We start from the raw sequence: 15,184 nt of genomic DNA, 5'->3' as shown, positions 1-15,184 counted from the left end.
ATTTGGACCTTGGGATTTCTGTCCGGTGCTCCAATGTGGGTCTCTGTCTCTGTCTCCTTTCATCGCCTGATGAAGGTTAATATTCAGAAGGATGCCTATACAGTTTGTTCAAGACACATTTCTCACCTCTATCCTGGCGTGGACCAGGGCATTTTACTAGTTAGACAGAATGGGTTGCCAGCACAACCCTGAGTCATTCCTGTGTCCTATGGACCTCTCGCCACCTCAGCATGTACCACCCCACCACTGATAACTCTACAGGGCCCACAGTTTTAAATAACAGAAGGGTAAATAATAAAGGAAATAGGGTATCACCTGATTCATCACCGTTCAAACTGATCAAGGGATAAAAGTCAATGGCGAAAAAATAAATAAATAAAAAGGAAACTATGAATGGCTTCAATTCTACTTCAGCTGTGATAAAACAGATCAATACATGGCTCAACCACAAGAGAAAATATAAGACTTTCGCTAAAAAATCAATGGCATTCAAGTGCCCACAACATCAGGGAAGATACAATTTCTTAAGCAATGCAGACAACATTAACCTCATTGTCAATAGAGACGGCAAAACAAAATTTTACCTGGCTGTTTAAAAATGAACACACTAAACGAGAGGGAAAAATAAAACAAGTTCTAAGTCACTAGTTCTCAACCTTGCTAATGCTGTGGCTTTTAACACAGTTCCTTGTGTTGTGGTGACTCCCAACCACAAAACTATTTTATTTGCTACTTCATAACTGTAATTTTGTTGTTGTCATGAATCATAATGTAAATATCTGTGCTTAGGCAATCCCTATGAATGGGCTGTTCAAACGCCAAAGTGGTTGTGACCCACAGATTGAAAACCACTGTTCTAAATGAACTGAATTATATTTCCTGGATTAATAAATGATAGAAAGATCTCTACAAATGTTAGTGAGTGATTTGAGCATTTTAAGTATCTGATGAGGAGCAGAAAGTGTATTTCAGTAGTTTAATCTTTGTGTCCAAAGACCTTAACAAAGAATTAAAGTGCATTGCAATAACACTCGAGGGTCGTCTTGGAAAAGTCTTGAAACACACATGCATGCATTTCCGATTAAGGAAAATAGAATTAATTTCGACAACAATGTTGGTATATGTTAAGTTGAATCAAAAACTCCATTTTTTTGCCTTAAGTACTGTGAATGAAGTCGCCTTTGGTACAAAACAAAAGTGAGATTTTTCTAGTAATATGGCAACTGATAACTCTTTCAAATTCAAAAGCATCGCACAAAATAAAGAGCCTAATTCACTAGCATCCAGCTTATAAAGGATCCTAGAAATAGGTTTAATAAAGAATGTGTGCACTCTTATAAGAAAAGAACATAAAATGTGAAAAATAGAAAGATAAACTAAAACTCTGGCTAAGAAAGCTAGTACCATGAGCATAAAATAAAAAGTTAACCATTTAATCTACAAATGTAATATGATTTCAATACAAGGCCTATTCATGTATGTAATATAAATTAACAACTGATTCTAAGCGCCATACCAAGAGGATATTCCAGATAGCAAAGGCACATCCTTAGTAGTGAGAAGAAGACATGAAGTGTAGAATACACTTTTGAAATAAGTACACTGAAAGCTACATTTATAATAGGAAAACAGTTGCATATAGTATATTGCTGGCACATTTATCTAATTAATAACACAGAGGAGAAAATAAGATTAACTTCTAATATTAACGTAAGATTTCATTTCATATTAAAAGGTGAAATTAAATGACATTAGACTGGCTATCACTCTGGAAAAAATCTATATCCTCATTTTTTATTATATTAGTGTGAAATCTAAGTAGATGTAATAGAGTACCAGACCTCACAGTAAGAAAAATTGCATAAAGTAGACAAATATAAATGAGTAATGTAGAGAATACCACAGTATTGTAGCACTGAGTCAGAAGGACTAAATATCTTCAGATCAAGACAGCCTAGATGCCTTGTTCCTAGGAAAATTGCCTAACAAACAGCCACAACACTGGTCCCCCCATGATCTGCAGTTTGTTGCGGCAACAGAAAAGAGGAGAAGGCTTCATCTCCATCTGGTGTATTTGTAGCCTCATGACTGTTCATGGTCAAACAAGATGGAGACCTGGAACCATCCCTGACGAGGGAGGCAGGATTACATAGGAAATAAGGAACCTCTGGGATTGCAGAGTAAATAGTCACGACAGCAGTGACCATGTGACCCTTTCTTTCTTTTTTTTTTTCCCACAGGAACACACCCTATTTTATTTTTTTTTGTATTTTTTTTATTTTTTTTATTAAATTTTATTATTCAATTAAGGATCTCCGCCTCCCCCCCCACCGCCTCCCATCTCCCTCCCCCTTCCCCGATCAAGTCCCTCTCCCTCATCAGCTTGAAGAGCAATCAGAGTTCCCTGACCTGTGGGAAGTCCAAGGACCGCCCACCTCCATCCAGGTTTAGTAAGTTGAGCATCCAAACTGCCTAGGCTCCCCCAAAGCCAGTATGTGCAGTAGGATCAAAAACCCATTGCCATTGTTCTTGAGTTCTCAGTAGTCCTCATTGTCCGCTATGTAAGTCCGGTTTTATCCCATGCTTTTTCAGACCCAGGCTAGCTGGTCTTGGTGAATTCCCGAAAGATCATCCCCATTGTCTCAGTGTGTGGGTGTACCCCTCGCGGTCCTGAGTTCCTTGCTCATGCTCCCCCTCCTTCTGTTCCTGATTTGGACCTTGAGATTCCTGTCCAGTGCTCCAATGTGGGTCTCTGTCTCCTTTCATCGCCTGACCCTTTCTTTCACTTCTTCACCACGGAAGTGGGAGATCTGTGCCCCAGGAGACATAAATTCTAAGACATAAATTCGGTTCCACCTTAGTTAACCTAAAAGCAAACGTGGTACTGATGGGAAGTAGGCAAAGGTTATCTGTTTACTGAGTCCCACGTTTAGCTCTATTCCTCTCAGTAACGCACATGAATGCAGACTTAACATAGAAGACTCATCATGGCCATCTTGGAACAGAGGAAGTATAAATGCACATTAGAAATGCAATTTTGTTGGAGATAAATAACTATATAGAAACTATTGGAGGGAGAACAAGATTGGAGTACAGGGGTTTAAATCATGAAGAACTTGGAGTTTGAAGTTTTAATTTATAAATGCTATTATCTTTAATGTTATTAGCACACCGCCAAAGAATGAAGGGGGCAGCCGCTTTCAGGTCAACCTGTTAATTTTACCCACAATAAACAAAGTCATCTTTTAGTTCAAAACCATTAAGCCAAGCAAATATTGCCATCAAGAGTAATTTTTACTTACTTGTGTCATGAAAGAACAGCTTATAGCATGACAAACATTCACAACTGTATTTTATCGACCTCATAGGCAAATCCATTTACTCTCCCAGAATGTACAATAATTAATATTAAAGGAGTAGAAAAAGTCATCTTTTCACCTCAAGTTGATTAAAACAGAAAAAGAATGCAAGCTACAAGATATTTTTATATTCATCTTCAAAGCTATTGCCACAAATTATCTCTGTGTATGCTATTCATAGAGCATTCAAAGCTAGAAGTATAAAAAACACTTGGATATCAGGAAAATTCTGATAGCAACTCCATGAGAACCAATTTATGTAAATCCAAAGACCATCTCATAAAAAGAGAGAAATCTCATCAACTATAGAGAAGATGGGCCAGGTAATCATACCGCATCTATAGCGCAGACTGTGTTTATTGGAAAGAAACTACAGTTTTGAAAAACACACAGGAAGGAAACAGAGGTCTTTGGAAATTGCAGAGAAAGTTCTCATTTATTTTTTACTGACAAATCTATTTTTGCTTTTTCAGCAAGCCTTTACTTTTGTGCATGTTTTTCTTCTCCAGTCACTGAAGAAATTGTTAGCAGTATCTTAAAAGTATTGACCCATTTTCTCTTCTCTCACTTTGAAAAACAGTCCTCTGACATGTGAAATGCCAAGCGGACTGCTGATTGCCCCAAGTGTCTTCCTTCTCTCAGACAAGCGCACAGATCTGCTGCTTGTTTACAGGTGATGGAGATGGTTATGCATCCTCAGGAAAATCTGCGCCTACAGTCTTCTCCCATGATGCCCACGTAAACTTTGCTTTAATTTTTAATAGCAGCCTCCTTTTGGACAGTATCGTCTGAAGCCAGCACCTCAGATAGGCGGGCAAGTGAGCCTTCCTTGTAGCTCACTGATGCACTGCCAGGGAGGACCTCATAGTTTCACAATTAGGCTGTTGTCTAGTGCAGTTTGCACACCATGGTTGACTAACACCTGATCCAGTTCTGAGACACTCTGTGTTTCCTTTGGGTGTCCCAGAATCCAGGGCAGGCCCATTAGTCCATGTCCAAACCAACCAAGTTGTGTGCTTAGGTTTCCAGGTGTGGAACAGCTCGTTACAGAAACTGTTATTCTTAGAGAACTTGTCTTACAACTATTTTGATGCGGTGGCTGCCTGTTAGTGGACTAGACCACTCATGCCAGAGCTAATGACATTTCAGAATCTAGTGGACATGGGTGCATCCACAGAGACACCTAAGCATTTCCCCAGTTCCACTGTCCACCCTGATGGAAGCATTGACAAATTTTATGATTCCAGATCAGACATGTTTATACTTTCTATTGTTTACTTGTGTCTTCATTTGTCAAGGATTTATTTAAGCTTTTAACTTATGACAACATGATACAGAGAATGGAATTTTCAAGTTGAATATGTAATAATATATAATCCTTGACAGTAATGACCTAACTATTTAGCAGAAATTCATTGCCAATCATGTTAACTTTCACACAAACAATTTGAAGAAAAGGATTAGAAAGCCACATGGCAGTTGACCAGGTGCCAGGGTGGCAGGCAGCACTGTGCTGCAGAATGTTTGCCGCAGGTTCTCTGCACTCCAGAGAATAACTCAAGGATGTTGTTTCAGTTGTCTATGTAGAGACTGTTGTTGCCATGGTTGCTGTGCTAGTTGGTGTTTAGCACATCCAGTGACAGGTTTCATTATGGGAGTTCCATGCATCTTTAGTTCTTGTTGCTCTTTTCCTACCTCCCCAACTCACTCATTCCCTCTCCTACTTTTCTCTTTATTCCCCATTGGTCACCTTTACACTGCCATGTCTCCACCTGTCTCCTCCACTGTCAACCTCTCCCCACCCTCCTCTTCCCATTTCACAGTCATCTTCTAGGATCTCTTTGTGGTACATATGTTAGCACATGAGAAATGTCCAACAATAATGCTTATCAAAAATACATATTTCAAAAGCCATGCTTTGTCACACTTGCTGATGTCTATGTCTTACTAATTTCCATACCATAGCCTACAAATCAATACCTGCCAGCTCATGACATTCCAAGGCCTACCAGGCAGTGTATGGCACACTGCTCATGAGATGAGGTCTACTTTTTTATTGCACACTCATTTGTAAAATGCCTTCCATAAGATAGGGAAAACGTCTGGCGATGGACGGAGATATAGACAGAGACCCACACTGGAGCATCGGCCTGAGCTCCCAAGGTCCAAATGAGGAGCAGAAGGAGGGAGAACATGAGCAAGGAAGTCAGGACCACGAGGGGTGCACCCACACACTGAGACAATGGGGCTGATCTAACGGGAGCTCACCAAGGCCAACTGGACTGGGACTGAAAAAGCATGGGAAAAACCGGACTCTCTGAACATGGCGGACAATGAGGGCTGATGAGAAGCCAAGGACAATGGCACGGGGTTTTGATCCTACTGCATGTACTGGCTTTGTGGGAGCCTAGCCTGTTTGGATGCTCACCTTCCTAGACCTGGATGGAGGGGGGGGGGATCTTGGACTTCCCACAGGGCAGGGAACCCTGATTGCTCTTTGGACTGGAGAGGGAGGGGGAGGGAAATAGGGGAGAGGGAAGGGAATGGGAGGTGGGGAAGAGGCAGAAATTTTTAATAAAAAAGATTTTTTTAAAAAAGATAGGGAAAAAATGCCTGCTACCAAGCTGGAGAACCCGAGCTCTATCCTCAGAGCCTAACTACAAGGAGGGAGGAGAGAACAGCTCCTGTAAGTTGTCCTCTGACCTCCCCAGGTCCTATGGCATGTGCCTGCTTACATATTATATAGTAAACAAACAAGCAAGCAAATAGGTGCGAAAATGTAATATCTTCAATGAAAAAAAACCTTCTTTCCCCCAGGGATGATCCTGGCTAGCTGGGATCAGGAGTGGTGATAACTTGCTTCTTTTACATCAGAGGTCTGTGGGTTGAAACCCCTTTGGGAGTCACATATCAGATATCCTGCATATCTGATATTTACATTATAATTCATAACAAAAGCAAAATTACAGTTATGAGATAGCAATGGTGTAATTTTTATGATTGGGGTCAGCACAACATGAGGAACTGTATTAAAAGTGTCGAAGCATTAGGAATGTTGGTGAGTGTCTGGTGTGGAATTCGCATGAGTGTATACACATGAAACAAGCAAACAATCAGCAAAGGTGTTGGACGTCAGAACACCAAAAAGAGGGATACTAACTCTGCCCTGGTCAATTGGAGAGGAGGTGGGGGCACTGGAAAGGACAGGCATGGCTTGTGGAGACTTGAGTAGACTTGGGAAAGTAGAAAGGGAGGAATCTGTATGGCCAAAGAGCAGCCCAGCCTCTGTGCTGACACACACTCGTCTACTGATCAGCTCTGCTTCTGTCTGCACATCTCAGAGCTGAGCCAGTATCTCCAGTTTCTATCACTTATTGCCTTCTTCTTACTTCCCCATGACTGATAACCACGGTTCACTACAATTAGCCCAGAGGTAGGGTACCAGAGTCAGAACAGAGGCAGCCTCACAGAACCTCTACTGCTAATACTGTTGCTCCAGTATTTGTTTCCTGACAGACACTTTATCCTCTGAATTATGTATCCTAACTCACAAACTCTTGCCCTTTAGCTTTCTAACTCTTATGCAAGAACATGTGCTCAGAAGTGACCCGAAGTTACGCAGCCCCACCCACAATCAGCACTATCAGCCTCTTGCTGATGATAGAAAAGCCTTAATAGAATAAACCAGAAAGGGAGAGTTGGGCTTGCGCCAGTCATTGCTAGTTAGAAGTGACAGAGTTACAGAAAAGAATACAAGCAATTAATATGGAAACCCAACATGTCACATAGCAGAAGTCCCTGGCTTATTCGATAGAAAATCTTGGTTGCACATAACTGCCCTACACATTACAAGCACCCTGAAATTCTAAAACTGTTTCAAAGACCTTCAAACTCTGACATATGCAGTTACCAATGTTGTGATGTGATTTTCTAAAGTCTACTCTGGCAAGATGCTACAACATGGCATGAACCTCAACCTTATTTCCTGAGGCCATCCAGTATAGATACCTATGAAAAAATCATCAGAAAACCCTTGTCTGAGCATTAAGAATGGTGTCATCCTCTTGACCATTAGCTGAGTTTCTTCCTTTGGTTCCTCTGCATGTTCACATTGCTTTATCTGTTCCCGAGGATACATCCACAAACTCCCTTACATGGACACTAATGATGAAGCCAAACATATGGGTAAGAATTAAAAAGATGGGGGAAGGGAGATGGCTTAGAAGGTAAAAATGTGTGGCGTGAAATATGAGAACCTGAGTGTGGATCCCCAGGACCTATGTAAAACAGCAGGCATAGCCAGACATAAACCTGTAATTCAGTTAGGGGAGGGAGCAGAAACTATAAGAACACTGTAGCTTTCTGGCCAGCAAATCTAGCCAAAAATGGTGAGTTCTGGGTTCAAGGAGAAATACTGTCTCAAGAGAATAATGTAGAGAATGATAGCAGGGCATCTGGCACCTTCCTCTGCCATCCCAAAGTACATGCACGTGGGACATGGGAATGAACATCCAAATACATGCAATACATATCATATATATATATATATATATCATAACACACACACAGTCAATAAAAGAATAACAATTAACCAGCATAGTAACGGATAAGGAAAGGAAAAACTGCATAGTGAAAAGTCCATTGACGTCTAGCTTAGGAAATATCACTATAAAGTGGTCAGCAGCCCAGACTCGACAAACAGACGAAGTGGGTTTGGATCCTGATGCTATCACTAGCTGGTCAGGTGATGCTATGGGAAAAAAGAGAGACTTAATGGTTCCCTTGTGACACTACCTGCATAGTGATGCAGCCTGGTCTCAAGGATCTTCCCACAAGCTCTTGTGAAGAGTTCACAGCACCCTTGATGGTTGTTTGTGTCATCAATAGGATGAGAATGAGCGTGATGACCCTCTGTGATTGCAGAGTTTCTGTAGATGTTTTCTCTACCATTTTCAAAAACTTCGTTTGGATTTACAGAGGAGGACGCTCAAGTGCAAAGGGGGACATATGTATTCTGTCACAGAGCCAGTGAGTGGTAGATCAACTGGACATGCAGTCTGTCTCCAAGGCTATACTCTTAACCTCTACTGAATACCAATGGTAAATGAACTCACGTAGCACACACTGGCTGACTGTGTTCTTCCATTGTTGTCATCTCACTGAGAATTAATGCCTTAAAAATGAACTACATTCTACATAAATGGAAATATATGCTACATCACAGATGTGGTGTTTGTTTGACTAAAATTTTTCAGTATTATAAACAAAAATAAGATGAATAAGCAAAGAATTTACAGAATTGACACAGGGACTCCAGAAACAGTGACCATGTAGAACTCACCATGAGAACACAATGAGCAGAGGGTGCAGTATTATCTGGTTATCACAGGGCAGAGGGCTAAGGAAGGAGGCTGGGAGTGGCCATCACATATAAGGGACAGTACCTGGAAGACCGCTAACTGAGTTGTGTGTCTTCTCAGAGAAAGAAAATTATAGTGAGTTCATAAAGGAGAAATGTCCCTAGCATGGACAGATGACTAGTCACAGATCAGACTACTCTTCCTAGGAACAATCTTCCTTTATGTTGTGTGACTCATGGTGCCTGACATGGGCAGAGGTGAATGTTATTGACTCCAGCCCAACCTCATGATGGGTACCTGAAAAGTGGTCTGTGGCAAGGGGAAAGCAGTAGTCAGAGACTGCTCCATCATTTTCCGGCTGCCCAGACATAAACTGTATTAGTTACAATACTGCTTGGCCTGTTAGCTCAGACTTCTTGTTAACTAACTCTTACATCTTAAATTAACCCATTTATATTATTCTGTGTATCACCATGAAGCTGTGGCCTTCTGGTAAGTTTCTGGCATATAACTTTCCTTTGGCAGCTACATGGTGTCTCCTTGACTCTACCTACTCTTTACATATATTCTAGCCTGGCTATATTCTGCCCTGCAATAGTCCAAAGAGTTTTATCATTATCCAATAAAAGAAACACATATACAGAAGGACACCCCACCTCAGAAAGCTGCAGCAATTGTGTGGAGATGGGGTTCCCCTTTTCCTACCCTGTTCTCAAGGTACTAAGCAGTTCCCAGATGGATGTCTGGATGGTGCCCTCCCTTTCAGCATAAGCCAGATCCTGGGGGAGAACAAGCCCCTATGAAATTATTCTCTGGTGCTTAGGATGGAGTGCAGGGAGGCCTCAAACCTTAATAACAAGAGCACCTAAGAATCCTCCTCTCTATATCTTGCTGCATTTTGTTCTTCTCATAGTTCTGATTAAGTTTAGCCTTACGTACTTCGAAAAGATTTGAAAAGTTTTAGGCTGCCTAATCTCCATAAAAAGAACCAAATAAAAAGTGTTTTTTGCTTAAATCTGAACAAGATTATTAAGACTACTATATATCTGAAGCACCTTGGGTTTATAAACTATTTCACAATCGCCTAGGAGGAACTATCATTATTATCCCACTTCACAGATGAGCAGTTGAAGACACAGATAGTCATGTGATTAATAAATAATTAATAAATATCAATAGCTTGTGAGTCCATCTCACAAAAACTATCTTCCAGGGTTCAAGTCAGATACTACAGGTTAATAAAGGAAATTTAGAAAATTTCTACTCATACACATGCTGTTCAAGTCCTGCTCTTTATCCTTCTGCCAGCTCTATTCTACCTCTGTAACTTCTGCTTCACCTTTGCTTCAATTCCCTGGCCCAACTCTCTCTGCTTCTCTCTTCCTCTGGCCTAAATATACTTTTTTACCTGAGGCTGAAGTAATAATAAAAAAAATTTCAAGAGTTCTTTCTCATTGGTCAAAAGCACATACAAGTAAGTAATAAGGGCAAAAGCCATTACCGTGGCAATGTAAAGTTTCAAAGTTTCTGGAATAAGATTGTGACCAGAGGGCAGGGGCACAGTGCACAGTGATATAAGCTTTGAAACATGGATCTTTTATCAACTAGACTTGGCAGGCAAAGTATTGGCATGATTTTTTTAAGGTTGTATGAATAACCTTGGTTAGACACCTACGACTCTGACCTTGTGCATAACTGTAAAGCTTTTAGCTTAAGATTCATTTACAAAAGCTTTAGTCTAGTTTGAACTTCCTCTGAGGTAAAATTGAGCTAATTGTGTGCAGTTTGCCTGAGGAGAAATTGTTATTGTCTTGCGTTAATCTGAATAAAAAGAACAAAGCAATCTTTAAGTGTTTTATAGCCTTGTAGAACAATAGATCTAGTTATGAAGCATGTCCTAGCATGTTTTCTATATATTGAAATTATACAGATTAATGAGAAGTTATCTTCCTGATCATCCACATATATATGTGCACCTAGTAAATGGACTGTTTTCATGAGATAAACACACACACAGTGGAAAAACACTCAAAGCTATTCTTATGGAAGAGATAAAGTGACTCATGAGAGAAATTACAGAGACAAACAGTTATCTACAGTCAGTGACCCCGCAATTGTACCAAGTGGGGCTCCCTAGTAGAGAATGAGTCATCTGGTAGGTCAGCCTGTTGAACACTAGTTGTCACTTGGTGTATAATCCCATGGCCTCCAACAAATAGATAAATATGATAGTATGAAGCATTGAAATGTGAACATGCAGACACTTTCACTGTCAGAATTATTATTTTCAGGCCTGCATTATTCTATACTATAATTCAGTATTCAGGTATTATTCACTATGCATGCATCTGTCTATAGCTACATATGTCCCTTCTTTCTCGACCTCTTTGGCCAGCTCTCCTATTGATCCTTCCACGTGTGACAGAAAGGAGAAAGTACTCATAAGACAGCAATGACATTCAATCTATACTACTAAACACAGCTGTGAGTGTCCTGGCGTGTTGGGTAAGTTCCCTGTCTATGATTTGCTGTGGGATAACATTCTTGTACACTGTAAAGATTTATCACTTGTATCAGTTAAACATGGATTGGCCAGAACCCAGGCAGTAAGTAAAGGTAAGGCGACCAGACTAAGAAAATTCTGGGAAGAGAAAAGGCAGAGAGTCAATCACCAGCAAGATGAGAATGCCCTACTGAGAAAAGTTACCAAGTCACATGGCTAAACATAGACAAAAATTATGGGTAAATTTAAGTTGTAAGAGCTAATTAATAATAATCCTGAGCTAGTAGGCCAAAGAGTTTATAATTAATATAAGCCACTGTGTGTTTCTTTAGGACTGGATGGCTACAGGACCAGGTGAGACAGAAACTTCTGTGTACAAAGACTAAAATTATAAGACAACAAAATTCTAAGCACACCACTTTTCCAAAGTACAAATACTGGACTTTTGTGGATAATGATCAAAAATTAAGAAGTATGTTTGCCTTTAGTACTGAGGAAGACAGCCCCTGTGGAATTTAGGAACTGACAAATATGTCCTAGAAGTCAACGTTTGTAGGTTCCCAACATGCTTTGATGCAGTGGTTTCCTTTGTCTTTAGGCAGAACTCTGTCTGTGTTCTGTATGATATATATCTCTCTGTGCTTTAGATCAGGCTGAGGAGGGAGGAGGACTTGATTGGGGGAGGGGGAGAGAAATGGAAGGCGGTGGCGGGAAAAGACGGAAATCTTTAATAAATAAATAAATTAAAAAAAAACAAAAACAAAACAAAAATAAAAAAATAAAGGCCCTCACACATCTTCAATAGCAGGCTTCTGTTTGCTTCTCTTCTGTATTATAATGCAATCACACACAGAAAACACCAGAAACATTACAAATTCTGCTTACCTGTGATCCAAGTGGTGGATAGAGAGAATAACTCCTGAATTTAAGTGGATTTGCTTCAGGGTCACCAAAATTGTGAACTCATGTTTATTTCTCAGCTTCTGGAGAAACTGTTCAGCTATAGCAGTAGGTGCTTTTATGCTTCTGGGGGAATCTAAAATTAAGTAAATAATAAACATGCATTAAAAACACACTAGAGTTTAGTTTTATAAATTATAACTTACAAATACCTATCTAAAACTTTGTCAAAGAATAATGTACTGATATTTCATTTGTATCCTAATAAATAAAGCTTGCTTGAAGTTCAGAGAGTAAAACAGCTGCATTGATCAACCTTACACACCAGGCAGTGGTGACACACCCTTAATCCCAGTAGTCACACTAGTTTGCCATAAAAACCAGGCAGTAATGGTGCGTGCCAGTCCTAGAGAGGATTATAAAACTGGAAGAGACAGCTCTCACTCACAGTCTCATTCTGAGATTCCTGGAGGCAGGATCACCATTTCAGATTGAGATAGAGGTAAGAGCCAGTGGCTGACTGTTTTGCTTTTCTGACATTAAGATTTAACCCCAATTTCTGTCTCTGGGTTTTTATTAATTGTGCTACAGAATAACTTGCAGATACCAACTTCTAGACTCTCTTGGCAAATCCTCCTAATAAGACCTTATGCTGTATACAACACAGGGAGCCACAAATCACATGAAATAATGCATGTGTTTCAGAAACCTCTTTTCAGAACATGTCATCTTTGAGGGAAAAAAAATCAAAGAACACTCCCAGAAAATGAGCGCTCCCAACTTTTCTCTTTACAACCTTTCTCTGGCCTATTACCTTAGCTACATCGGAAACAATGGCAAAGAGATGTGTGTCCTACAACAAGACCCAAGCCACCAACCACTCTAGAGCCAGCTCACTTTTCTGACACCTCCTGAGAAAAAAAACTGGATTTAAATCTGTGTGCCTCTCTCTGGAGTGGAATCTTTAGCCAGAAGGCTCGCTATAAATAGATTCTTGAAAAGATCAGTGAAATTAGTCACTCTCAGCCTTCTGTGCAGTGGATGAAGCAGGAAGATCAATTTTTCTCACCATATTTGTTGAAAGAAATACATAGGACTTAATTCCACCCCCTCCTCTGTGAGCTTAGAGAAAGCCCAGCCCAGCAAGTTTGCCTAGGAAAAGTGAAACTTTATTTTGCACTTTCATATGGCTTAGTCAGGAACTCCAAACTCAGAATTGGCAAGATGTGGGAGAAACGGGATAGAGAAAGCAATGAGCAGGCGGTTAGAAAAACACCAATCACCATAAGCAGGAAGCTCTCCCATTTACTGAGCGCATAGGACTGATGGGTGTCAGAAACGCAGTCAGGGCTGTGTCCAAACCATTCTCATCTTTTCTTTGTGAAAACAGACTAAGGTAAGTAGCTCTCAACAGGAAGAATGGGGTTTGGAGAGTAGGGAATGTCCTGTGTCACCACCACACAGTCATGTTCAACAACAGTGACAAACCTGCAAGACATGACATAAGGCTTATTGAAGTAATCTCACCAGAGACTCATGTGCGATCTACTCAACACTGAGTTCAAAGACGCTGAGAGTAGACTGGTGGCTACCATTGCCAAGGGAATACAGGAAATGAGGAGATACTGACTAAAGCTTCAAAATCTTATCTTTATAGGATTAATGCATCCTGGAGTGCAACTGTGCACTATAGTGAACAGTGTGGCTATTGATATTCAATTTCATACTTATTGAGAGTAGATCGTAAACCTTATTATGTCAAAAAATGCCAACCAAATGAGGGCATGGGTAAGTTTGTATGATTCTAGTAATCATTTGCTGTATACACATATCTGATTTATTTGTTGCCCACCTTAATTCTCAGGTATGCCTCGGTTAGATGAATTTGACCACTAAAGCAAATAATCAGACACAAGACTAAAGCATCCCTACCCCCACCCCAGATTTTGGAAACCACACGTCCCTGTCACTACATAACAGAGACAAATTACAGTTTACTTTAGAAACCTCACCCTGTTGAATGTATATGGGGAACAGATAGCACATTGATTGAATGCATATCCTCATATTATTAAGAATTTTTGGTATTTCTTTGAAAAATGTCACTGGAATTTTTCTTAGAATTGCACTGACTCTTTAGTCATTTGGAGTAGTAGGAGCATTTTAACAATATTTATTATTCAAATCCTCAAGCACATGATAAATTATTTGTGTTGTTTTTAAGCCTTACAACAATATTCTTTAGTTTTCAGGGTACAGGTCTTTCATTTCTTCAGCTAAATTAATGCTCAATATTTTCTGGTAGCTATTACAAGTCACAGTGTCATCTCAATTCCTTTTTCAGAGAGCTTATTATCAGAATATGGACATTGAAGCCAATATTGAAGTTAAGGAAGGGATTTATCTATCTTACAATAACAAAGAATGGGTAAGCATTATTTTCTTCTTTTCCAATTAAAAAAGGATCACAGCAATTGCCACCATAATCTAATGAGTCTCCACTTATTGCAATGTGTAAAAACTTAAATTAATTTCCTCCATAACCTGACATCAAAAATACCATGTGTGAATTCAATTATAAATACCACCTCCTCCCCAATACAGAACAGGTGACTGATGTTTTAGCACTCACCAGTTTACTATTTTTCAGACTTTAGTGACACCCTACTGTCACTTAATTCAAATTAGAATTACACTATTTCCGGACTACTATCACATCCCACCGCTTTCACTCTCCTTCCAACATTTCCATAGTATAAACTGTACAGGCAAAATAACGATGATGATTTTCAAAGTCAAACTTAACAAGTTGATTAAACTGTACGCAGTTTGCAAAGCCTCTAAACATTAAAAAAAAAAAATTTAACCCTTAGAGAACTCTGTAGTGTGTAGAAATCTCAGCTCTGTTTCATTATAAATTGCATATTAGAGGGGCTGGAGAGATGGCTCAGTGGTTAAGAGCACTGCCTGTTCTTCCAAAGGTCCTGAGTTCAATTCCCAGCAACCACATGGTGGCTCACAACCATCTGTAATGAGGTCTGGTGCCCTCTTCTGGCCTGTAG

The 15,184-nt window shown here is 39.9% G+C and overlaps 1 protein-coding gene across 2 annotated transcripts in view; it reads right to left on the bottom strand.

The window, feature by feature from the left end:
• Nell2 (neural EGFL like 2) overlaps nucleotides 1-15,184 on the bottom strand; it is a 338,769-nt gene that overhangs the window by 269,865 nt on the left and 53,720 nt on the right. For both annotated transcript variants that reach the window (XM_005354010.1, XM_013348697.2), the window contains one exon: nucleotides 12,108-12,258. In XM_005354010.1, the coding sequence (XP_005354067.1) occupies nucleotides 12,108-12,258 (151 nt within the window). The remainder of the gene's footprint in view (nucleotides 1-12,107; nucleotides 12,259-15,184) is intronic.

The sequence above is a fragment of the Microtus ochrogaster genome, chromosome 15, assembly GCF_000317375.1.
Source record: "Microtus ochrogaster isolate Prairie Vole_2 chromosome 15, MicOch1.0, whole genome shotgun sequence".
In the NCBI taxonomy this organism is placed as follows: Eukaryota; Metazoa; Chordata; class Mammalia; order Rodentia; family Cricetidae; genus Microtus; species Microtus ochrogaster.
Note: the sequence above shows the minus strand (reverse complement) of the source record. Positions and strands in the feature narration are given on the sequence as shown.